Source organism: Phodopus roborovskii, unplaced genomic scaffold (genome assembly GCF_943737965.1).
Source record: "Phodopus roborovskii unplaced genomic scaffold, PHOROB, whole genome shotgun sequence".
Taxonomy (NCBI): domain Eukaryota; kingdom Metazoa; phylum Chordata; class Mammalia; order Rodentia; family Cricetidae; genus Phodopus; species Phodopus roborovskii.
The window spans coordinates 48,540,345-48,566,110 of NW_026126407.1; the positions used below are offsets into that span (position 1 = coordinate 48,540,345).

At 48.2% G+C, this 25,766-nt stretch overlaps 2 protein-coding genes across 6 annotated transcripts in view; one reads left to right on the forward strand and one right to left on the reverse strand.

Moving 5' to 3' along the window:
- The first annotated feature begins 60 nt into the window (after positions 1 to 60).
- Positions 61 to 5,309, forward strand: Gnptg (N-acetylglucosamine-1-phosphate transferase subunit gamma). Its single transcript, XM_051181114.1, has 11 exons — positions 61 to 147; positions 231 to 288; positions 358 to 425; positions 3,766 to 3,820; positions 3,888 to 3,971; positions 4,052 to 4,145; positions 4,219 to 4,333; positions 4,416 to 4,498; positions 4,570 to 4,704; positions 4,794 to 4,875; positions 4,980 to 5,309. Exons 1-11 carry the CDS (start codon positions 96 to 98, stop codon positions 5,075 to 5,077), a joined length of 924 nt encoding a protein of 307 aa, XP_051037071.1. The 5' UTR covers positions 61 to 95; the 3' UTR covers positions 5,078 to 5,309.
- Unkl (unk like zinc finger) overlaps positions 5,283 to 25,766 on the reverse strand; it is a 37,834-nt gene continuing 17,350 nt past the window's right edge. For 3 of the 5 annotated variants that reach the window (XM_051181105.1, XM_051181110.1, XM_051181109.1), the window contains exons 9-15: positions 25,273 to 25,332; positions 20,115 to 20,292; positions 11,078 to 11,161; positions 10,279 to 10,506; positions 9,304 to 9,506; positions 8,919 to 9,173; positions 5,283 to 7,924 (exon numbers count right to left, since the gene is read on the reverse strand). In XM_051181105.1, coding sequence (XP_051037062.1) covers positions 7,769 to 7,924; positions 8,919 to 9,173; positions 9,304 to 9,506; positions 10,279 to 10,506; positions 11,078 to 11,161; positions 20,115 to 20,292; positions 25,273 to 25,332 — 1,164 coding nt within the window. In that variant the 3' untranslated portion in view covers positions 5,283 to 7,768. The remainder of the gene's footprint in view (positions 7,925 to 8,918; positions 9,174 to 9,303; positions 9,507 to 10,278; positions 10,507 to 11,077; positions 11,162 to 20,114; positions 20,293 to 25,272; positions 25,333 to 25,766) is intronic. The other 2 variants (XM_051181107.1, XM_051181108.1) reach the window with 2 other exon arrangements.

Sequence of the window (25,766 nt, forward strand, 5' to 3'; positions counted from 1 at the left end):
TCGGCCACAGGGTTTGTTCGAGCAGTGTGCGCGTGCGCGCTCTCACAGCTTCCGGTTCCTGCTGTCGCTCACGTGAGTGTGCGACCCGGGGAGCGATGGCGGTGCGGCTAACCTGCTTCCTGATGCTGCTGGGGCTCGCGGCGCGCGGTCAGTGGCTCCGCGCACATACCCCTCCGCACTTGGGCGTCGCCCGCGCCTCAGCTCCCTGCTCATCGCCTTGCTCTCCACAGGGTTCGTGCCGGCACATGCCGGGAAGATGAAGGTGGTGGAGGAGCCCAATACATTCGGGTAAATCTCGCGGTCCGGCGGCTTGGGGACCGGGCGTGGCGGACTCCCCTGACTTTCTCTGTCCCCTAGGCTGAATAACCCGTTCCTGCCCCAGGCAAATCGCCTTCAGCCTAAGAGAGAACCTTCGCCTGTATCGGGTAAGCGCGGGAGGGATCGTGGAGCTGACCGAGGTGCTGACCAAGGGGTCGAGGAAAGCCCTTGGCTGGGGGTGGGGGCAGCAGCATAGGATGCCTTGACTGAAGGACTCCGACAATGCCTTGATGTACATCGTTGGCCTCCGACTCGTGATCCTAAAGTCTGCACTTCCCACATGTACTTAAACTGATTAGGAGTTGCAGTGATGTTGGGTGTTAGGAGTCCACTCCAGGTGTGTTTCGCCTGTCTAGATCTAAGGGAGTGGAGAGGGCATCAGAAAGATCAAAATCCTTTGTGCAGGAAAGCTTGGAGCTGAGACCCTAGCAGGACTAAAGAGAGTGGAACACAGTGGTTGAAGGAGGCTCAGGGCTGGTCAGTATGAAGGGACTTTGCCTAGCTGAGGTTGCACTCTGGGAATTTGGTGACCCACTACCTGAGGTGTGCTGGGCATGCTGGTTTGTAGCATTTGATCCCCTGGGGAACAGGTAGCCCATGGCAGGAACCTCTGAAGCTGTAGGCAGGGAACATCTACTGGTCTCCAGCAGTGAACCAGCTGGGCTCAGCTGTCATCACAATCTAAGTCCTTTTCATGGGATGACATGGCTTGGGATGTTCCTGATAGACACAGAAGTTCAAGGGCCTACTACCATCATATTGTGAGCACAATATGTGTGTGTGAGGAGGTGGCATAAGATGTGGGGATTCCTCCAAACTAGCTTGTAGCTCCTTGGTTGGCTAGGAGGAATGACCAGACATTGCCAGGAACCCACTACTGCACATACATACATACATACATTTTTCCCCCCGAGACAGGGTTTCTCTGTATTGTTTTGGAGCCTGCCCTGGAACTCGCTCTGTAGGTCAGGCTGGCCTGGAACTTGCAGAGATCCACCTGCCTCTGCCTCCCAAGTGCTAAGATCAAAGGCATGCACCACCACCACTTGGCTGCAACTTTTATTCTTATTTTTCTCACACAATTCATGGAGTGTGTCTGTTCCACTCCTTCACTTCAGCCTGTTTGACCTCAGAGCTAAGGTGCATTTCTTAGGAGAAGCCACCAAGGCACTAGAACTCCAGAATGTATGCTTGAGACTCTAGGTAGGTTGAGTCCCTTGAATACTCTCTCAAAAAGGCAGGTATTTTTCTAAATAACAAAATCTGCAGGAGAATCAATAGAGCTGGTGAAGACAGGAAGGAAAATGTCTTATAAAGTAGGTAGAGACACAGGGATGAGAAAGATCCATGCTACTGCTTTGCTTGCCAAGGCTGCAACAGAAAAGATCAATTCGTAAGAACTGACTGTACATCTGGGTCTGTGAACAGCCAGTTTGAGCACATGATCAGAAACTTGAATTATGAAGCTGGGCCTGAGGGAGCTGTATAACAAACAGTAATTACTATGTGGGAATTGTGATTAAGTTAGGTTTGTTTTTTTTTTTTTTTTCAACTTTTTACTACCCCCCTCCTTTGATCCCAGCACTAAGGAGCCAAAGGCAAGTGGATCTCTGAGTTTGAGGCCAGCCTGGTCTATAGAGCCAGTTCTAGGAGCCAGGGCTATGCAGAGAAACCCTACCTTGTAAAAAAAAAAAAAAAAAAAAAAAAAAAAAAAAAAAAGAAGAAGAAGAAGAAGAAAATCTTAGTAGTAGTAACAAAAAAAAAAAAAAAAAAAAAAAGGCAATATTTAAGAAAGAGAATCAGGGCCTAGAGAGATGGCTCAGTGGTTAAGAGTATTTGCTGCTCTTGCAATGGACTCAAGTTCACTTCTCAGCACCTGCATGGTAGCTCACAACTGTCTATAACTCAAGTTCTAGAGGATCTCCACAGGTACTGCATGTGGTACACATGTACACATGCAAGCAGAACACTGATACATAGAAATAAATTTTAAAAAAATTTCAAGACAGTGTTTGTATACCCTTGGCTATCCCAGAACTCACTTTGTAGACCAGGCTGTCCTGGAATTCACAGAGATCTGCCTGCCTGCTTCCTGAGTGCTGGGATTAAAGGTGTACACTACAATGCCCAACTCAGAGCTAGCATTTCTTTTTTTAAAGGACATCCAATGTATGTTGATAGTGGACTTAGCAAGCTGTAACAAGCATGGGTGCCAATGTCAGAGTTCCAAAACCAGTAAGCACACACTCTACTAGTAGTACTCACCAGCCTCCTCAGGTTTGAAGGACACTTTTCTCAGCTATGGAATTCTCCAGTAGTTTATGGATTTTTTTTTTTAAAAGATGTATTTATTATGTATACACTGTTCTGTCTGCATGTACCCTCGCATGCCAGAAGAGGGCACCAGATCTCATTATGGATGGTTGTGAGCCATCATGTGTTGCTGGGAATTGAACTTAGGACTTCTGGAGGAGCAGCCATTGCTCTTAACCTCTGAACCCATCGCTCCAGCCCCAGCTTATGAATTTCTGCATCTATGTCTGTGTGTCAGGTCTCTTGGAACTGGAGACACAGACACAGATTAAGCTGCCATGTGGGTGCTGGGAATTGAACCCAGGTCCTCTGGAAGGGCAGCTGGTGCTCCCAACCCCAGTCATCTCTTCAGCTCCAGCTTATACATTTTTAAATTTTTCTTTGAGGGTCTCTCTACAGAGCTGTCCTGAAACTCACTAATGTAGAGCTGACTGTCCTTGAACTCACAGAGATGTGCCTGCCTCTGCCTCCAGGGTGCTGGGATCAAAAGTGTGTGCCACTACACACGGCCTGGTTTATGGATTTTTAATGCTCCTTTGAATGGAACATGTGTCCCTGTTTCTTTGTATGCCTTGTGGGTTTTGCTGAAAATTGATCTTTTTAGGCCCCATGGTTTAACTGTTAGCACTCTGTCTGGACTTTGAAAATTGGTCTTTTGTAGAAACAGAATACTCTGCCAATCTTTATAGACTGGTCCTAAGCTTTGGGCTTGTCAGGCATTCTATTTTCCTGAGGCTGCCACATGGCTATTGCTTTAAGGTCCCCAAATCTCATTAGCATGCGTGCACACATGTATACACACACACACTCCCCTACTTTTCTTAGCCAGTGGATGACTTTGCCAACGGGCCAGTGGTCCAAGTCTGCAACTGGGTTCCAGAAGGTTATGGGGAACCTAGACAGACACGGAGGGTCCCCTCCACAGGAACAGGCATAAGAGTCCAGAGACAGATAACCAGTTCTGTGATCTGGGATGGGTTTGTCAGTCCCCAGTGATTAGGTCAGCCAGCATCTGACCATTCCCAATTCCATAGGGAAAGGAGCTTGATGATTAGTGCCCTCTTGCCTACCTTAGCTCCTAGCTTTAGAGGTAACAGAGGTTCACTTAAGTTGAACTGTTGTTTTCTCCCCCAGGGCCTGTACATCTTTTCAGACTTGCTGGCAAGTGCTTCAGCCTAGTGGAGTCGACGTGAGTGCCGGGCTGGTGGGTGGAATGGGCCTTTTCTGCAGAGCTCCTCATGCTCCTGTGCCCCCAGGTACAAGTATGAGTTCTGCCCTTTCCACAACGTGACCCAGCATGAGCAGACCTTCCGCTGGAACGCATACAGTGGTATCCTTGGGTAAGCTGAGCTAGGGCAGCAGTGCTAAGTCTGCTTCCTAGGCCCCCACTTCATTGCTTTGCCACCTGTCTTTTCCCCAGCATCTGGCATGAATGGGAAATCAACAATAATACCTTCAAAGGCATGTGGATGACTGATGGGGACTCCTGCCACTCCCGGAGCAGGCAGAGCAAGGTGAGGCCCTGTAGTGGTTGCGCGTGGTAGAGAGCTACCCAACCCCCACCAGCCACTGAGGCTCTCTTCCCAGGTGGAGCTCACCTGTGGAAAGATCAACCGACTGGCCCATGTGTCTGAGCCAAGCACCTGTGTCTACGCATTGACATTTGAGACCCCCCTGGTCTGCCATCCCCATTCTTTGTTAGGTAGGCCTCTGGTAGGTCTGGGTCCAGGGAAGAGGAGGGTAGGGAGGAGGCTCTGCAGTGTTTGGCTCTTGTTGGTCTGTAGTGTATCCAACCCTGCCAGAAGCCCTGCAGCAACGCTGGGACCAGATGGAGCAGGACCTGGCAGACGAGCTAATCACAATGCAGGTGGGTGCACACTCAGGGGGTGTCCCCTTGCCTACTCTACCAGGTACTCCTTCTGCCTCCTCCACCTTCAGGGCTATGGGAAGTTGCTGAGGGTGCTTTTTGAGGATGCTGGCTACTTAAAGGTCCCAGGAGAAACCCATCCCACTCAGCAGCAGGCAGGAAATTCTAAGGGCCTGGGGCTTGACACCTTGGACAACTGCAGAAAGGTAGAGTCTGGGCAGAGGGGGAAGATTGCAGGGGTCCCTGGTCCTGGTAGCCCCCACCAGGGTTTGACTGGGCTAACATTTTTGTCCAGGCACATTCAAAGCTGTCCCAGGAGGTACAAAGACTGACCAGTCTATTGGACCAGCATGGAATCCCCCATACTCAGCCCACAGGTGAGTCTGCCTGTCCTGGTCAGCTGCCAGCCACCCTGGGGCCTGCAGCTATGGGGGGGAGGGATGGGACAGGGCAGGTCCTCACTGGCCACCTATTTTGGCAGAAACCACCCACTTTGAGCACCTGGGTCAGCAGCTCCCCATAGGTGCAACCTCAGAGCAGCTGCGGGGAGACCCGGGACTACGTGGGAACATCCTGTGATCCAGGTGGCCAGGAAGGATGAAGAACAGAAACATCCTCAGCCTTAGGTGTCTTTTCAGAGAGGCCAGGCGTGGTCTCACTGGGGTATACAAAGTGTTATGGTGGAGACATGGCTTCTTTTGACATCTTCTAGGCCAAGCAGGGTCACTGATACACACAAGGACCTGCTGGCCAGCCTTTGTTGTGCCCAGAGACCCAGACAGAATAAATTTCAAAGTTTTAATTAATCTCATACTGATAAAAAATAACTCCATGAATTCTGTAAACCATTGCATAAATGCTATAGTAAAAAAATTTAAACAAATGTTAACAACTTTAAACAATTCACTAAGTAAATGGGTATGTATTATAAATACGACCTTCTGGGTTAAGAAGATTCCATTCACATAACATTCTCAACTAATTTCTGAAAACAAATGCACACAAAGGCTTCCATAAGTTAATCCACATGCGCATCCATACTGGGGAAGGTCTGCCAAACAAGTACACAAAACTCTGACACCATCATTTACTATTAATATTTAACACTGCAGAGTTAAAAGACAATAGGCAACAGGACAACGGTGAACCTCAGTTCCTAGACCCATGGCCCCACCTCCATTACCCACAAATGGGTCTTAAAAACCATCTTTCTTCTCCTTGGCCGTTCCCACCCAGCACAGATCCTAGGAGCCTTAGCCCCAGGAGGTCTGGGATGGATGGGAGAAGTGGCCCCTTCTTTGTCTTCCTACTGCACACCTGTCCTCATAGCCCAGCCTGATTCCAGAAGAGCAGATGCGTACGGAAGCTCCACTCACGGGACGGCCCAGTGGGAACTGCCTCCTGCCTCCTCAGCCATCACACAGCAGTCCCATAACTGCTCCAGCCCCAGCCCCAGCCAGGGATATTAGGCCTGGAGGAATTAACCAGAGTAGCTTATACACAGTCTACAGCTTAATGCTTAACTGTTACAACTTGAAAATGTCCAGATGAGATATCAATCACAAACATTGTCCTGTTACCACAGAGACCAAAGGCCAATATGGGAAACAAGTGCATAAATATGAATAAAAATAAACAATCTTAAACCATGGTAACAGTAGCACAAAATACACATGATCTAGGTACTGAGCTAATAAATCATTATCACTATAATTAAAAACAAAATAGTCACTAAAACCAGGTCAATAGTTACCTTATTAAGTAGTGGGCTAGCTGCGGAATGTTGAGGATCCACTTCCTTTAAAACGATAGAGCTTTTCTACCAGTTTGTCTTATATTAAAAAAATGCTTTTAAATCTCCTACTATATTAAATACATTCTAATTTGGTCACTGATAAAAACGTTTTACCTAGTCACTTTGCACTTAAAAAATGCTATTAAAAGTCTTTGGCAAAGCCATGGGAGAGGAGAACCACTTCTAGGCCTGGGCAGAACCTGCAGGTGTGATACCTGCCTGCCTAGGTCTGACACCAAAGGCAGGGGTTGCCTGGACAGATGTCTCCTCCCTAGAATTCCAGGACAGTCCCAGTCCTTACTGTAGAGGCTGAAGTCATCGCCTCTACCTTGACAGATGAGCTGCAGCAGAGCTGGGGTTGCTGGTCATGGGTTGGATTCTGTTCGTGAATTGGATGCACAGCTCAGGTACCAGGTGTCTGCTGAGACTGTCACACTGGGATCTCTGGATCAGCTAGAGGTGAGTGAGGGTGGACACAGGTGCAGCAGACTGAAGTCTCAGGTTCACAGCCCCTTTGTTCAGCACAAGCTAGGGTGCCGAGTTTGAGGGCACAAAGCACCGTTGCCATTACAGACAAGAAGACATCAGAACACAGCTCCTTCCCGAGTAGATCTTGGACTCCTCTGAATATGTGATTCCTTTGCTGCATTTTTCATTAGCATGAAATTGTCTTTCAAGGGAGAAGAAAAAAACCAAATGAACCAATTCCTTCACTTCTTTTGCAAGGCACAGGCACTTGGAAGTGGCCACGGATCACATAAGTGCATGACAGAGCTCTAGATATCACTCTGTGATACTGGAATATAAAACTCCATCTACATGTGCACCTGCACATGTTTAGGAAAATTAGTTCCTTTCATAAAATCAAGAACGTCTAAATGTATATGTGTCTTTCAATAACCATTCTCTGCTTATAAATACTATTTGTTTGCACTTAATTTTAAAATGTAAAAATCCTAGGTCTTCTTCACTACTAGATAAATGCTCATTTCCTAAATAGTTTCAGAATATGAAATCTAATGTAGTTACCATTACTATGAGTTAACAACAAACTGATAGGAAACTTCAAGTTCACAGTACACTTATAAAGCTTCATGTTATAGCATATTAAAAACATGGACCTAGAAAGCAGCTTATACAATTGATAATGTCTAATTAAATTCCTCGGTTTACAAAGTGCTTTGACAAGGTCTGACCTCCCACTGGCCTGGCCACAACAGCATCAGGACTGGGGGCACCAAAAACATGCCACCTGCCCAGGGGACAGGCAGTGGGTTTGGTGGTACTTCAAAGGTTTTCTGAGATTACCTTGACACCGTTGGTAGGATGTGGTAGTAGGAAAGGCTGTTGGGCAGTGGGCATGAACTCACATCCTGGCATAGGTGGTACTGGAGGCAAGTTTCGACACCGAAGTGGCACATGGCATGCTCAGGCCTTTGCACTGCTCACCAGGGAAGGAATGGGCCTGGTTCTGGTCACCATGGAAGTGGCTGGCCCTTGCAATAGGGACACTCAGGGGTACTGGCTGCACACAGCTCACATAAGACACGGTGCTGGCAGGGCCGGAGGACAGTGCCATGGGCCCTCTCCTGGCAGGCCACACACTGTTTGGCACGAAGCTGGAAGATCACCTGTAGGGAAGATGTGGTTGGTGAGTGTGGGGAACCAAGAAGGCCCTGAATGAAAATGTAAAGAGCAAATGAAGTCCTAAACAAATGTGTATAGTTGGCATGGCATGATCCTATCAAGGAAAGATAATGCCTTAGATCCATGGGAAATGGGCAAAACCTTTCAAAAGAGGTCAGGTTTGAAATTGGCAAAGGCTTCCTCTGGTCCAGGTACAAGTGTTTAAAAATATTTGATCAGTGTGTGCAAAAAAGATCAACTGTATGCAGCTTCCTCCTCAAAGATGTTTCCTCTGAGACTGCTCACCTACAGACTCCTCCTACCTACACAAGCTAACTCCTCTGTGCTGTCCGTAATAAACACACTAAGGTTCTGGTTGCTTTGGTAGTAGGTACAGCTCCATCAGAGCATGCATGGCTCATCCACCCCTAGCTTTTCTGCATCTTGAGTTTTTTCTTCAGTGTTTGTCTTTGCTCTATTCCCTTACTTCCCCTAGTCAGGTCAAGGCACCAGGCTGGTGCAAGTCACATCAGGTACAGCCAAGCAAATGTATCCCAGGACAGTGGGCCACCAGCTACAGCAGCAGTGTCATAGAAATCCTCTGGGTGTCAAGCCTGGGGTGGACACTTGGCCAGAGGCCAACATGGGAGAACACTTTCCCTTGAGACACCCTAACCCCCATCAGAGAGCTGGGTCCTGTAGCACAGCCACTCTAGCCACAGGCAAGGATGGCTGCTGGGTACCCACAGTGGGTGCTAAGTAGGCACCCAGGGCTGAGAGTGGCCAGAGCCCAGGAGACGGTACCTTGGAAACAAAGTACATGTGGTAGTTGGACCTTGGCTGTGGACAACAGGACACGTGCAAAAGACACCAACCAGAGTCCAGGCAAGGAGCCAGAGAAGAGGAAAGAGAAACAGTGTCTGGCCAGGTCTCAGGCCCCTCACTAACCAGTCCCCTCTACCTCCCCTGAAGTGACAGCAACTTCTCGGCAAGACTCACCCCATCCACAGCCTCCAGGTCCAAGCGCAGCTGGCTCTGCAGGGAATGAAGCTTGGGGAGAGGGATGTCGCTGATGTCACCCAAGCTCCTCAGCCCTGGCAGTGAGGACAAACCCAGGCCCTCTAGTTCTTCCTGCAGCTGCTTCACCTGGACCTCGACCTCCTCCTTCCTCTGCAGGGCCAGCTGACGGTCACTGTCTGCTACACGGGCTCTCTCCTTGGCCTCCTGAGCCTCTCTCTGCCAGGCATCACAAGCCTAAAACCCAAGATATCATGCAGGAGGCAGCCATGCCTGGCCTTCCACATGCTTGCCTGCCCTGCCTGAGTATCCAAACCCCTTTCTTCCCTCACCTACATGGCCAGCCCCTCCCTTCCCACATGCTTACCTGCTTTACTTGCTGCCAAGACTCTTCCCACTGCCTGATCTTTCTTTTGGCTTCATCTAGCTGTCGCCTGACCCTTGCCAGCTCAGCATTGTTTGGACTTGCATTTGAGGAAGCCGAAGGGCCAGAGTTTAAAATAGGGGATGGGCTAGGAGAGAAGCTGCCAGAAACAAAGTCCCAGATGCTCCCAGGGACGCCATTCAAACCTGAACAGGAGAGACAGGGATGATACAGCCCATGCTGCACCCAGGGCCTGAAGTGTCTGCAGGTTCTGTCCCTCACCTGGCCACCCACCTTGGTACCCTGTAAGTTATTTGCTCATGACTGCTGAAGACTGGTCTCCAAGACTCTTGATTCCCCTAAATTAGGCCCAATTGACTCAGGAAGATAGTGTGAACAGAAAAATAGGTTTAGATTTCCTAGCCCTAGTAGTTCTCATTATATAGCAGACTCTGGAGATTCAGAAGAGCACTAGTTCTAAGGTCAGCCCACAGATGTGAACTATCAGTTAAGATGACACATCTGGAGATGGGCACATTTGTAAATATAATAGATTATGGAAGATGTGAAGAGCCTCTCAGTGGAAATATGAGAGCAGAGGACTGAGTCCTGCTGATCTGTCATACCAGCTCCTTCTCATAGCCTGTATCAAACAATGAATCCTAAACACTGTGCCTGTGGGGACCACAAGGGAACTCCATGTATGCCCCACCCAGAGCCCTGAGTGAGCTGGCAAGCAAGAGGTGATCTGGAGCACTGTGAGAATGCCCAGTTGTGGGCAGCCAGCTGTCCCATGGTAGACGTTTCTACCATGCCTGTCCACTCATCTATGTTACATAGGCTAGAGGAGGTGGTGCCTCTCAAGACAGAACTATGGAGGTGAGAAGCCCTGCAGTTAGAAATACCCAGGACTGAATTGAATAGGACCTGTTTCAGGACCCAGAGCCGGCGGGGAGGGACCCACGCCCAGGCACGCACCTAAAGAGCTGTAAGATGAGGCTGCAGAGCCCAGTGTAGCCGGCTCCGACCGGAGGGGTGGTGGCTGCTGGGGGGGCGTCATAGCCGAGGAGACGAGTGGCCCCGACAGGGACTGGGAGAGCGAGCTGAGTGGGGAGGTGGACAGGGATGAGGACGAATGCAAGGATGGCGAGCGGGGCAGAGAGCCTGGAATGGTGACGGGTGCTGAGCCTGCCAGCGACTTGGGACCTGGTGGGAGGAGGGAGGCTGAGTGAGCAAGGGCAAGCAGGGTTTCTGCCACAGAGCCTCTTGCCAATAAGCCTGTGGGTCAGTAAGTAACTAGGCAGCTGAACATCAGGGAAACCTCGGAAGACACCAGAGGAACCAGGATAGCAAGCAAGGACCACCCAGAGGGGTGCAGTTGTCAGTACCAACTCAGGAGAGTCCTGGCAGTGGTCCTGGCAGAGTCAGGAATCCACCACTAGCATGGTACTCACAGAGCCACCAGGGCTCTAAAATGGGTAGATTTCTTGAAACAGAGAAAATAACTTTTGGGATAAAGAAAATGATGTAATAATAGGGACCTCTCTCTATGCTGTACAGTTATAAAAATAATTGCTTGTGTTTCTTCATGAGGCCCCAGCCAAGTCTAAAGGGCTGCTTTGTCACAACACAGGTAAACTGAGCCACATAGGATGGTAGCAAAGGCAAAGAGACTCAAAGAAGAGGATCCCAGCAGATGCCTCCCCGCAACCCCTGCAGTAAGCCAGGAAGCATGCATGAAGTTAAAGGTGCCACTGAGCTCAGTCATCACTCTTACCTGTCAATCCAAGGTCCTGCTCTTCCAAGTCTTTATCTAAGGATGCGATATTTATGTCACTAAGGTGAAGATCTAATGCAGAACCTGTGAGATAAACCCAGTGTTACACAATCACCACTCAGCCAGCATGAACACAAAACTTCTTAGAAGGAATGCCAAACCTCATATCCACCAACACCCCGCTAGACAGAGAAACCAAGCCCCCTGCCATTCCACTGCAGCACCTACCTCTGCTGACCAGCAATGCTGCTTTCTCCTCCACAGTCAGAGGTATTTCATTTGAACAGGCCTTGCTACCATCAGAGACACAGCTCTGGCTCACAAATGTCCTGCTTCATAGGTTTGGTTTTGTTTGTTTCATTTTGTTTGTTTGCTTTTTGTTGTTGTTGTTGTTTTTGTTTTGTTTTGTTTTTTTGAGACAGGATCTGATGTAGCTCATGATTGGACTCACTATGCGGCCAAGGGCAACCTGAACTTCTGATCTGCTTCACATCCTAAGTGCTGGGATTATACAGGAATGTACCAGATGTCCAGCTCTGCTCCTTTTACCTCTAACAACTTGTTAAAATTTGACTAAGAAAATACATTCAACTATTAAAAATTTTACAGGAGGTCAATTCCAACAGGCAAATGGTTCTGAGGCCATTTCAGGCTAAACACTAGATAATGACACCTTGAGGATGTAAGGGAGACAGGACCTCCACACTCAGCCCTTGTCAAGGGCAGAGGTTGCTGGATATGGTAGAATACACGTATAATTCCAGTACTACAGAACCTAAGGCAGGAGATCACACTTTGAAGCCAATGCAGTTTACATAGTGAATTTTTAGGAGGATGAAACCAGGACATGCTTCCAACTCCCATAGCCAGAACAGGGCTGCCATTCAGGGATAGTGTAGCGGAGAATTTAGCACTTTGTGCCAATGGCCTTCACAGCCATCAGAGGGGAGGAAAGACAGGAATTGGCTGTAGGAGTATGCCTGTGAGTGGTGGCACATTCTTAATACAGTCATAGTCAAATTTAAACATAGAGGAACCTTGCATTGAGAAGCAATGAGACTGTAGCTTTGCCATGGTGACTACTGTCTCTCCTACCCACTCTTCATTCTAATGTTTCACGGTGCATTGGTGCAGTCTATGCTATGTGGTTCAGTCCTATCCCTACTGTTGGCTAAGCCCCCCCCCCCCCAGTTTCCAAGATCTCAAGATAACATATGCCTGTGGCATATGCCTGTGATCCCAGCACCTGGGAGGCAAAGCCAGAAGGATTGAGAGTTACAGGTCAGCCTGGGATATGTTGTAAGCCCATCTTAAAAAACAAACAAAAAAGATGCCATAGGTTACCATAAATTATCCCTGAAGGATCTGGTCTTCCCTTGCTGGCTACAAAGAACCTCTCTATAATGGATGCCAGTACATAGGCTGTAAGGAAATCTCTCTGTGCTAAGTAGAGAATCACCCTTGGGCAGTAGGGGTATGCTGGCCACCAATATGCCACTGAACAGTGACAGCTTTGCCTGAGAAGTTTCACATGAAGTCCCTAATGGACACGATGACATACTAGACAGTTGGAAGCGAAGATGTTTATGCTGACCTGGTTACAGAGAGCTATCCTTACCAGCATGTCCATCATGAAAGTGAAGGAGGCACTGACTGGCAGGGGCCAGTGCACTAGACCAATTCACAGTAGAGCTGCAACCAAGAAGTGGCTTGGAATGCAAATGACACCCTAATCAGTGAGAAACAGAGGATGACACTGCTACAGTCCCAGCTTCACTTCAGAGTTGTGGCGACCTGCATGGGGGCATACGGAGCTCTACCCCAGTTATACTGTCCTTTCCTGGTCTCTGATTATCATTCTTAGGACCAGTAAGCATTGTTCAGCCTTGTGGTGGCCACCTGAGCCAAACACAGAACACACCTCTTCTGATACTGGTTCTCAGTGACTCCACCAAGAGGAAGCCGGATGGATGCTCCTGATTTCCGAGAAGAGCTTCATGGCTGTGTGACACCCATTATGCTGGCTCACACCAGAGAGAATCAGCCTTTGGCTTACTTTTGTTGTTTCTAAACTCATTCCTAGAGCTACTGGCACAATTGGATCCCAGCTCCCTCAGGCCTAGCCATGTCCCCCTCACTCCTGGAGCTGTGAAAATAACTACTCACTCAGACAAGGGTCTCAGGAATCTTCACGGAACTGAGGCCAGGCTGCTAAAGTACCCAGTAGAAAACATCCCCCCTTGTACCAGGTAATCAAGGAACTAGAGCTGTACTCAGGGCAGGGGTCTCCACCCTTCAGGAGGCCCAGGTGAGAGAAATATATATAGGCAACCACTCTAAAGAGAAGTTATTCCAATAAGCCTTCTGAATCTAATTCAGAAGAGCTGAGTGAGCAGGGTGGCAAGCTGGCATGGTCCTGAGACCTAGAGCCCAGGGCCCCTGCCTAGACACTTGACACCCTGAACCCCGACACCCTCAAAAACAGTGTTAGATAAGAACCACTCTCAGGCCTTTTCACCCCATACAATATAGGCATAAGAAAACTAAGATAAAGCATGGGCAAGATAGGGCTGCCCAGCACCTATTTCTGTAACTCCTGATGTCCTTGGGCCATGGAAACCAGGCACTAATATGATGACTGGCAGAAGAGAACCACGATAAGGAGAGAAAAACCAGGTTTCTGGGGAAACTCACCATCAGAGTCCAAATGCAGAAGCAAATCAGGACAAAGCAGGCCACTGTCCCAGTGTTAACTAATGGCACAGGCCTGAACAGGTTTCCTGATTCCTGGTGTCTCCCCATGTTGGACACCTGTCCCTGACAGAGCTTCTGAGATCCTTCTTTTGTAAGTGCTTCCTATTACTACCTCAGCGACCTCTTTCAAATAGCCTGGGAGAGATGTGGGTGTTCTGGGCTTTCAACTGACCAAGGTATCCTGGGCTTGTGGGGACTAAGGACCCCCACTTGGTAGCTTCAGCTCATGAGTTTATTGTCTTATAGGCCTGAAGTTCAAACTCAAAGTGTACAGAGCTACCAGCACTTTCTACTGGCTTAGGAAGTATCGCTGTAGTCCCTGGGGCATCAGATCTTCTTGGTGTGTGGCCACACAGATTCTGACTTTTTCTCCACTGTCACAATCCTGTTCTCTACCTGTGTGTCCATATTTCTTAGAAGGATACCATCACTACATCAGGGCCTGCTCTAATGACATCACCTTAACTTGATGACAAAGATCCCATTTCCAAATGGGGACACATTCACAGATGTATCCTCCAATGCTGGTAATCAAACTTGAGCCTCACAGTCTAGACAAATGCTCTACCACTGAACTATATTCCTAGCCCTAGATTCATCTTTTTGGGGGATACAATTCAACCCACAAAAAAGGAATCCCACCTGAAGACCCTCCCCTATCATGTCTGCCCCATGGATTCCAGGCCCTGCTCTCCACTCAAAAGAACTGCCTGTTCCTTGCTGTGAACACATGCCAAACTGGATTAAATTCTGGCAGGGCATCTGCCCCCAGCTCCTGCTCCTCAGTAGCCATCTCTGCTCAGTTTCCTACCTCTCTCACTCTTATACCTCCTCAACTCCTACTCTTTGCTCTGCCTTTTAGACCCTTCTGTCCAGTTCTGCCTCTTGCAAGGCACTTATTTCTGCAGACCTCCTTCTTCCCTACTGAGCCTGCATTCCCTGCATCCCCACTCACATAGCCTCCCTGGGGTGGGGGCCACTTGCAGCCTTTGCCACAGTCTTGTTCATAGACTATACAGTGGCTTTTGAAACCCTATGATAGCAGGACCCCAAAACCTTAGTAAGCCCCAAGATCTTAGCACAACTGATGACATGACAGAGTGCCATCCAGGCCTTAAAACCCAGTAAGCATGCAGCAAAATGAGAACCTGCCAAAACGAGATCAGAAGCCTAACCCATCCAAGTCCCTAAATGTACTAATCCTGTTTTCTGGTTTCTATAGCCTTGCTTCTGGCTAACTGTTCTTTCTAACTGAGGTGTCTCAACCCAGAATGTAGATTCTATACTCAAAAACACACCCTGAAAAGGCTTGGGACTGTACTTGTCCCAAACACTCAGTGTAGTCTCCAGCTGGCCAATAAATCCACGTGACTTAAATCCATGTTGAAGTAGTCTTCTCTGGTGGATCTCCATGTCCTAAATGGCTATCCCCCAGTACCACATCCTACCTCCAGGATCTCATCTCTCAGTCTGCTGGGGAGAACAGGTGTTTCCCAAGAGTAGGTATGCTTCAGGGTCCCTTCTTCAATGACAGCAAGCTAAGCACAGCTCTTTTTCTCTACCCCATACCAACTAAGACCCAAATCAGCTTTCATGGCTGCCATCACCCATCCTCTGGCCATCCCTGTAGCTGCCTAAAACTCGCAGCAACAATCCTGTCTTGTGTGGAATTCTAGCTTCTCAAGCTGGAGGCCCTGAGTGAGCTGGCCAAAGCTTCCTGGTGAGTCCTCCCTGGCCACAGCACTTCTTCATATTCTTTGCAGAGCATGTCCCCCTAGTCCCAGATCCCTTCAGTCTGCAAACCCTGTGTGCTGAACCAGTACGTCTGGACAGAGCTGACCAAAGGATGCACACAGCAAACTGCCTATCCCGCCTCTGCTGTTCCCTGCACAGAGGCCCCAGCCCATCCTTTACACCTGAGTTGGAGCAGGGAGGTGACAGCCTGCACCAACAGCCTCTGCACCTAAAGCCTGGAGAACTAAGTGAGGGGACAGTTCCACTGCTCTTGAGCCCCTGGCAAAGTTGCAAAAACTCATTTTGAAGAACTAAGGAGCAAAGGAAGGCAAGGAAGTGGGATGATTCAATCTGGTCACCATCTCTGTGGCTCAGCACAGAGTCCTAGGTGCAGAGGTAGCCTTGCTGTACACAGCACATAGAGCTTAGAGGCGCTAAGATGAGACAGAAGCATACTGCAATCAGTCCCCAACAGAAGCCTAGCACTGGGTGTGAGCCACTGCCCTGGAGCCCGGCAAGGTTACTGCTAAAAGGGGACATTTGAGGAGCCTCTGGGCCCTGTCAGCCCTCTTTCAGAGCCAAGGGGCTCCCCAACTCTTTTGAGTGCTTTTCAGGAACCCATCCTACAACTAGTACCCCAGGCTCTTCTCTCCAACCTCATAAATCCAGCACTTCTGAATCATACTTAAAGGAAGAACCAACTTAGAAAGGAAATCCAGCCGAGCTTTCTTTTGTAAACTACAAGAGTCTGAGAGCCAGGCTGTGCTGTCTGCCTCAGAATTGGCTCCACCAAATGACCTGAAGCCACCTGGACCTCAAGAGCAACCAGAAGAGAGCTGAGATTGTCCCAGGCAACCCCAGTTCCCAATATGACACAGCACATTCCAAAGGTGCTGCAGTTCTCTGGGGTCAGGGATACATGAAGTGGCAAACCACACAGGCTGCAGAAGGAGTTAAAGGCAAGACAGGATGGGTGCCTTCCCTACCTGCAGCTACAGAACAGAGGAGCAACTGGAGGGACCAGTACTCTAGAGACAGGCTGCATGAGGACCACCTTGATGACAACAGGGGCCTGGTAAGCAGCACCAACAAAGGCAAGTTTGTAAGAGTAGGCATGTAGGTTAATTAACCTCCTGTAATCTGAAAAACCTGGTATCCATCTCATGATCTCATGGCAAAAGAAGTAAATGAACAGCTTCCAGGGAACATGCACTTGGAGAGACATGCATTTTTAAAGGAACAGACATGAAGGGATGCCCACCAAGATGGAGGGGTGCACTTAGAAGGGAAACTACCTGGGGGTACGCTGGCCAACCAGGACGACCTCAAGGGGAGGTGCCAGTCAAGGGGGAACCACCACCAGGGGAAGATGTAGGTGTAGGACAGAAGCCCCCAAGAGGACACAAACCGGAGAGAGGGACGCACACCTCGAGAGGAGACAGAACGCGTGCCTGTTCCAAAGCGCTGAAAAATGACGACCCACAACTTGGTGCCCGGCTGACGCGAGACCTGGATCTGCCGCAGCCGCTGTCAATGCTGACTCATATCCTCCGCAGCCCCGGCCTTCACTGAGGAGGATTCAAACCTGCCTGGTTCGCGCTCCGCCCTCTCCAGCCGCTGCCCCCGGCCAGACCCCGCCCATTCACGCTGTGTAACCTTCCACCCCCACCCCGCACCAGGTCACGGCGCCCACGGCACCTGATTACCAGGTGTGCTAAAGAGGCAAGGTTTCCGCTGAAAGCTCCACTAGCGGGAGTGGGGGTGGGGCGGGAGGGGGGCAGAATCGGAGGTGGAAAGGGGAGGATGGGCAGAGCATAGGGGGCGTGCTCATGGAACCAGAGGCGTGTTCACACTGACTACCAGAACCAGCTTTCCTGGCACCTCTTAAGTATGCAGGCTCTGCATTTGGCTTCATTTAATTAGAAGGAACCTACAAAGACACTGTCCTCCAGTCTACCCCCTCATCACCAGCCCTTTAAAACTGAAAAAGAACCAGAGAGAGGGCCAATTCCATGGGGAGGAGGCAAGTGGGTTAGGCTAGCTTTTGGGTAGAGAGAGGCAGGGACTGTCCTGTTGCCTAGGAACCATGGATACCTATCATTGGGAAAACAGCCCACTGACTTCTTGTGTCAAGCAATGCTGAAGACAGAACCCCTACAGATATGATTTAATTTTGTGTGAGACAGGGAGGGTCTTGATACACACGTCTAAGAGGCCTCAAAGTGATCCTCCTGCCTCAGCATTCCAAGCACTGAGATTACAGTACCCAGCTAGGGGACCTCTGCTAGGAAGGTTGAGGGGTCTCACAGTGAGAGGCAATGTTCACTATTTTAACTAGGAAGCAGAAACTACAATACAATGTCCATAAAATGAAGACAAGTGGCCTAGTAAATTTGATGCAAAACTAATTTTAAAAATGTATTGCATATTAAATAATGACTAGAAGAACTACTGCAAATATGTTAACATCTGTCAGTCTGAAACGCCAGAAAATTCAGGTCTTTCTGAGATACTTTCAATGTTCATAGCACCTGGCTCAACCCTTCACCTTGGTGAGCCCAAACAGTCTGCTTGTTCAGGAATGGAGACCTAACATTCCCTCAACATTTTTCCCTTATGTATCCTCTTTACTTCTTTACTTTTACACTAGAAAACCAGAGGGATGGAGGACTGGTAGGTCCTGAGGCCAGCAGGATCTCTAGAGCATCAAGGGACCATCAAGGGGCTTGAGGCTGTAAGCAAGCACCTCAGGTAACTGTATGACAGGCCCAAAACCCAGACATAGGTCTGTCTGTGTAAGGATGTACCTATGGCATCTGTAGGTGTCAACAGAGCACCTGGGACCTAAAGAATGCCCCTTCCTCCCTCCCTGAACCCAGCAGCAGTGACAGGGAGGTGGTGGGTTCTTGGAGGTTCCCACTGTCTCCATGACCTCCTGAGGGCAGGTAAGGCTGAATTTTAGAGGGTTCTCCAGAAGACGAGACCCACATAGAAACCCCATGGGAACCTAGGGCTTCCAGGGGGAAGGACACCACACTAGCCACGGATTATGCAGTGATTTAGAAAAGACCCTTGGCAGAATGGAAGAGCCAGAGTCTATCCTGAGTGAAAATGAGGATGGAAAGGTACTGAGCCCACAGTGCTTTCCCAGGAGCCACAGAAGCACACTCACCAGCTCCAGGATTCCCTAGCAGTCTCCACAGAATAGTACAGGACTGTCTTTAATGTCCCTTGAGGATGGTGAAGAGAGCTCTCCCCTGACAGCACTAGTGGCATCATCCCCAATATGCATCCAATGTAGGACTCTAGCAGGATAGAAGTTGTGCTGTCTTGTGGGAGGCTTAGTGACACATCTCTATATTTGGGTGGCTTGCCACTTTGCTACTTGCATATCAACGTGGACACCTTTACTCTGGGCCCTAGGCAGCATGACCTGCTCCAAGCTAGAGGGCTTAACTTTTCAGGGCTTAACATTTCCAGTATGAAATCAACACAAATGTCATTCTTTTTTGTATCTCCCAGTATCTTCCATGGTCAGGGCAAGATACAGGCTTTGGGTGCTGAAAGGATACTTCAGTAGTTAAGAGCACACCAGCTACTCTTCCAGAGGACCCAGGTTACATTTCCAGAACCCACAAGGCAGCTCACAACTATCTCTAACTCCATTTCTAGGAGAACCAATTCCCTCCTTCTGATATCCACAGACAATGCATGCATGCAGTACAAACCTTTAGGCAAACTCTCATATATGTAAAATAAAAACAAATAATATCTAAAAAAAAAAAAACAAACAAAAAAACAGATGGTGATGGAGCATGCCTTTAATCCCAGGACTCAGGAGGCAGAAGCAGGTGGATCTCTGAGTTTGTGGCCAGCCTGGTCTACAAATAAGAGTTCCAGGACAGCCAGGGCTTTAACACAGAGAAACCCTGTCTTGAAAAACCAAACCAAACAAACCAAAACCAACTCAGGCTTGGGTCAACTAGGCCCTGGTAACCACAGAATGCAGCAGCTCAGAGCAAGCTACCTGTGACTCAGAAGCACCTGTGTACACACCAACGCAAGGGTCCATCACCCCTTTTGGACTGAATCTATCTGCTTAACTCATCCTGGCCTTTGTGCCCAGGCTCTTGTCTCCTGTTCAAGCCCTGATATATCATCCTGGCCTAGCTACCACCACATTGGTCCTCCCTCAGTGGATGACTCCCAGCATGAAGCTGTGTTTACCTGTTCCAGGCTTCATTACCACTCTCCACCCTGTCATCATCTACACCTTTAGTTCATCATGATTTCCATTCCCACATCTCACTAACCTCCTCATTGTCCTGTGGCCTCTGGGACAAAGGTCCACTTGCCATAGTTCTTCGGTGTTTCATGCCATATGTGGTATGGGTTCCACATATCCTGCAGTCCCAAGCACTGCAGAGCACCGAGTGATTTAAATTGAGAGACAACAAAACCATGTCTTGGCTTTTCAACAGAGCAGTGCACCCTGAACATCTATAACACAGTATGAAAAGTTGTGAGAGGAAGAGAAGTGTGGACTTACCTAGGACTGCCTCCACAGTGTTGCCAGCTGGGTCCAGTGGGACAGCACGGGCAGGGAGGGTAGGCAGAGCGGTGGGGGAGGAGCTACCTGAGCCAGTGCTTGATGCCAGGCTAGATGCCACACTGGAGCTTATGCTGGGGGCCAGTGGGTGAACCACTGAGAACACAGCGAGGTGGTTCTGTTCAAAAACACAAACAATATGAGCAAATGCTGTTGGGAGCATAACAGTGGCAGAGACGCACACTAGAACAGGCAACATCTCAGAGTGTTGCAGAGGGATGGAAACTGTTCACTAGCATGCACTGACCATGACAGGTTGTCTTGCTGTCACTCAGGCAAACAGACCTGGAAAGTATCTGTTGACAAAACCTACCCAGCTGACACAAAAATCTATGACAGGCCAGAGGCTGAGGGCCTGCCAACCCTTCTCCCAAGCCTCCCAGGAGCCTGTGTCCCTCCCCAGTCTTTACCCACTCAGTGGTCAAAAAACTGAACAATGAAGAAAACTGGTACCATCTCTGTTTGAGAGATTGTAGATAAAACAAGCCTTTTTTTGTTTTTGTTTTTTCGAGACAGGGTTTCTCTGTATTGTTTTGTTTTGGAGCCTGTCCTGGCACTCACTCTGTAGACCAGTCTGGCCTCAAACTCAGAGATCTGCCTGCCTCTGCCTCCTGAGTGCTGGGATTAAAGGTGTGCACCACCAACGCCCAGCTGATAAAACAAGTCTTAAGATACCAGGCTAGATTCAGGGAACAATGCAGCAGGGCTGGGGGCCCTCAGCATGTCTCAGTACAATGGACACTTACATCAAAATCAAACCTATGTGCTGAACCTGGAATCTTCACATCAAAAGAAAGCAGCCCATGCATCTTAGGCTTCATAACACCTCTCTAAGCCATCACCGGAGCATTCACATCCCCCATGAGTCCCACAAGGGTAACCAGTGACCTCACACTCAGGAATGACAGAGGTGCCTGGGTCAAAGAGAGGACAGGTGTTCTCTATCAGCAAGTCACAGCCACTGACCATGGGCTGAAAGTAACTATTACTAGCATGGAGTGAACCAGCTCTCTATAAATGACAAGATCACACAGCATAGCTGGAAATCAACAGTTTAGTGGTAACCCCATTAGGCAGGTACCAGGTACAGAAGCTGTAGGTACCTGTACTGTCTCTCAGTCACCTCCTTCACCAGTGGCCCAGTTAGGCTGAAATCCATTCTAGGACTTCATCCCAGGCCAACATCCTAGACCACAACCACTACTTCACCCTTCCTCCATCTATCTTAAACTTCAGACCTTACCTAAACCCAATACCACAAGAACACATGCACTTCTTTCCAAATAATGGGGAGCATGTCACCCCCATAAGGTCCTGGTTTAGTTGAGAAGCAACTTTAAGGCCTGTTGCTTAGAATCCCAGGAAGAATCTGTGTTTTGTCACTCCTGGGATTTTAATACTTCAGCAGTTAAGTTGCTCTTCCAAAGGAGCCTGGTTTGATTTTCAGTACCCACATAGCAGCTCACAATCATCTGTAACTCCACTTCCCAAGGATCCAATGGCCTCTTGTGATGTTTGTGGGCACTAAGCATGCATGTGGTGCAGAGGCATATTTGCAGACAAAAAAAAAAAAAAAAAAAAAAAATCTATACACATACAATAAAATAATAAAAATTAAAATGAAACAAAACCTTCCTAGGCCTTAAACCAGAGGCCTAGAATGCAGAAGACTTGTAAGTTGGCATGATGTTATTGCCAAGACATCAATACAGCTGGTCTGAGGGCAGTAGATAGACCAAGATGGTGGCTCATGCTCCACACTATGAGTATACCAGCAATATTAATTGGGCTGTGGGACACCAGGGCCCCAACTGAGAACTGACAGACAGCCTGAGGCATTGGGACCTGCCTAGGGCACTGAGACACCAGCCTCTTCTTTCCCAGATGTGTCTGAGAGGGACAACCACACCTGGGCTTCTCCTCATTAGCACATGTGGTACCAAGGAGCACAACAGTCCTGCCTCACAGTACACACTATGACAGCACCCTCCAATCATACCAGCAGAAGATGCACCCCTCTTCCTCATGAAGGATGCTTGACCCTGAAAATCAGTAACATCATCCTTGTCAGACATAGCTGGCTAAGGCCAGAGAGACATCACCAAAAGATATTCCTCCTCTAAAGACAGCCTTGTCTGCCTGGCTTTTCTTTCTCCTTTCTTTTTTCCTTTCTTCCTTCTCTTTTTGTTGTTAAAAATATACATAAGATAAAAGTAATCATTTAACCATTCTAGGTTTTATTCATTTTATTTATCGAGAGAAAGAATATATGTGTATGAATACATGTATGTACAGGCCAGAGGACAACTCATGGGAGTCAGATTTTTCCTATCTGTGGGTCTCAGGGATCAAAACTAGGTCATTATGCATGGTGACAAGCTCTTTTACTTGCGGAACCATCTGGTTGTCCTTAATCATTCTTAAGTATACACTCCTTTGTGGTATTAGGAACTGAACCTAGGGTCTCATATACTAGGCGTGCCAGCTAGTTTTATGTCAACTTGACATAAGCTATAGTTATCTGAAAGGAGAGAAGCTCAACTGAGAAAATGCCTCCATAAGGTCTGGGTATAGGGCATTTTTCTTTTATTATTATTTTTAAAAATTATTTACTCTTATTTTATGTGCATTGGTGCTTTGTCTGAATGTATGTCTGTCAGATCCTCTGGAACTGGAATTACAGACAGTTAGAGTTGCCATGTGACCCTGGGACCTCTGGAAAAGCAGCTGGTGCTCTTAATCACTGAGCCATCTCTACAGCCCTGGGCATTTTCTCATTTAGTGATTGCTGGGGGGGAGGACCCAGGCCACTGTGGTTGGGGCTATTGCTGAGCCAGTGGCCCTGAATTCTATAAGAAAGCAAGCTAGCTGGGCAGTGTGGTGGTATACACCTTTAATCCCGGCACTTGGGAGTCAGAGGCAGGTGGATATTTGTGAGTTCAAGGCCACCCTGGTCTACAGAGTGAGTTCCATAACAGCCAGCGCTGTTACACAGAGAAACCCGGGAGGGAGGGAGGGAAAAAGGGAAGAAGGGAAGAAGGGAAGAAGGGAGGAAGGGAAGGAAAGAAGAAAGGAAGCCAGCCAGCCAGCCAGCCAGCCAAGCAGTAGTAGCCCTGACTAAGATACTAGGTAAGCACTCTATCCCTGAGCTACACCCCCAGCTCTTTATTTTTAACCTTTAAGACAATCCCTTACTACTATGCCTATGCTGGCCTTAAACTCATAGTAATATTTTTGCCTGAGGTCTCTCAAGTAGATGAGATTTTATGTGCCTGCACCACAAGACATGGCTCCTGGTATATACCTTTGTGGCATTATTTACATGTGCAAGCACCATCACCACCAGTTTCCAAAATCCTTCCCCTTCCCCAACTGATATGATACTCTGTCCTTGTGACCCATGAACACCACACCCTCCTTCCCTTCCCTGGCTCCATGAGGAGAGCAGAAAACAAGGGAGGATAAAAACTTTTCCACAGAAAGGAGAAGAAGTGACACCACCCAGAGCAATCTTTAAATCAATGATGACTGCTATTTATTTTTGAGGTAGGGACTGTGTAGTTTGGTTCATGACCTTCCTGACATGGCCTACCAAGTAATGGTTACAGGCATGGACCATTGAGCCTTGGAACACTCACTGTTCTTTTACAGTGAAGAGGAAACACAAATCACCTTGAGTTATTAGGGCAGCACTGTCAAGACAAAAATCCCTGTTTCCTAAAATAGGCAACTTAGTTTGAACTAATATATGAAAGCCAAACTGGTTGGAGAGAGGCCCTGGGGATGGGACACATGAAGCCCCCACCACAGGACTGGGCATTTCGAAGGAGCTTTAATGAACACAGACAGGCTATATTCCCTCAGATAGGAGGATCCCCAGAACAATGGATATCCACTCCCAGAAACAAGCCAGGCTCTTGAGCATGGAGGTGTGAGCTAAACAGTGTCCCCTAAATCCTTATGTGGGAATTCTTACTACTAGGACATCTAGCTGTGACCTAATCTGTATATAAGAGCCTTTTTTTTTTTTTAATTTTTGAGAGAGTTTCTCTGTGTAACCTGGCTGTCCTGGAACTCATTCTGTAGACCAGGCTAGCCTCAAACTCTGAGATCTACCTGCCTCTGTCTCCCGGTGACATGAGTCTTTATAGATTTGGTAGGTTAGGATGAGGTTACTGATTGGGGGAACAGTGTCCTTGTAAGACATGAGGACAAAGACATGCACACAGGGATAACACTGTGAGGCCACAGAGAATATACAAGTCTGTGTGCCTGACACCACCTAGACCTCAGTATCTAACCTTGGGACTTGGAAATAGAGTTCTGTTGCTTAATCCTCTTTCTGAGACACAGTAGCTATAGCTGGTTGATACACAGGCTCTGCAGGGCCTGTGTTTCCCAGAGAAAAATGCTAGAAGGCTTTGGTTTTGTTGTTTTCAAGGACACATTCTTGTTTTTTTCCTTTTGGGTTGAGGGGAGGTTTGAGACAAGGTTTCTCTGTATAGCCCTGGCTATCTGGAAATCTATCTGTAGACCAAGCTGGCCTTGAACTCACAGAGATTCTCCTGCCTCTGCCTCCTGAGTTCTGGGACTAAAGGAGTGCGCCACCGCTGCCACCTAGCTTAAATATTTTTAACAACAAAACAAAGGACACAAATATGAGCAAAAGGAAAAGGTAATTACAGAACAAATAGGCACTAGGACTGGGGACTCACCTCAGTGGTAGAGCAAGACCACTGTGGTGATATCTTGCTTGTACTAATAAAGCCTGTTTGAAGGTCAGAGAATTGAGCTTGCCACTAGCTAACTACAGAGATCTGGAGGTCTGTACTGACAGGCAGAAGTCAGATAGCTGGGCGGATATAAGGAGAGAGAAACAGGCACTTGCTCTCGTCAGCTGAGATGCTAAGGAGGTAAGGTGTGGCAATGGTTTGCTCCTTCCTCTCTCTGATCTCTCAGCATTTTCCTGTATATCTGACTCCAGGTTTTATTACTTAGACAAATTAAGAACTCCATTTACAGACCACACAGTATATGGAAAGATCTAACAGAAAGCCATGCTCTCTAGCTGCACAGCCACATGGCCCCAGAACTGTACCTGTTTGCTGTCCTCACTAGCTTTCTGGATTCCTTCAGAGGGGGAGTCTTTCCGTTTGGCCTGCAAGAGAAGGACCACTCAGGTTGGAAGGGCAAGGAAGAGACATCTTCTGAAAACATGCAGACCTACACTTCACTTAGAATTTAGAAAATACTGGCGCTAGGGTGCTGGCCCAGGCTTTTAATTTCAGCACAAGGGAGGCTGGAGCAGGAAGACTGTAAGTTTAAGGCCTTGTCTCAAAACAAAAACTAACAAACAACCCCCAAAATAAAACACCAAAAAAATACAAGTCCTCAAAGACTTGTGAAGACCAAGAAAGTATCTTCATGGCTCTTGTCTATTGGTACCAAAGTGCCTCCCACTAGAGGCTGACAGTCTGTGGGGCCCTGCACATGCACCAAGAGCCAAGGAGTAGTTCAGTAAAAAGGCCTGGGAGGGCCTTGGGAGTTCACCACTTAAACACGCTCTCATATGAGTGGTCAAATTCGTGCTGG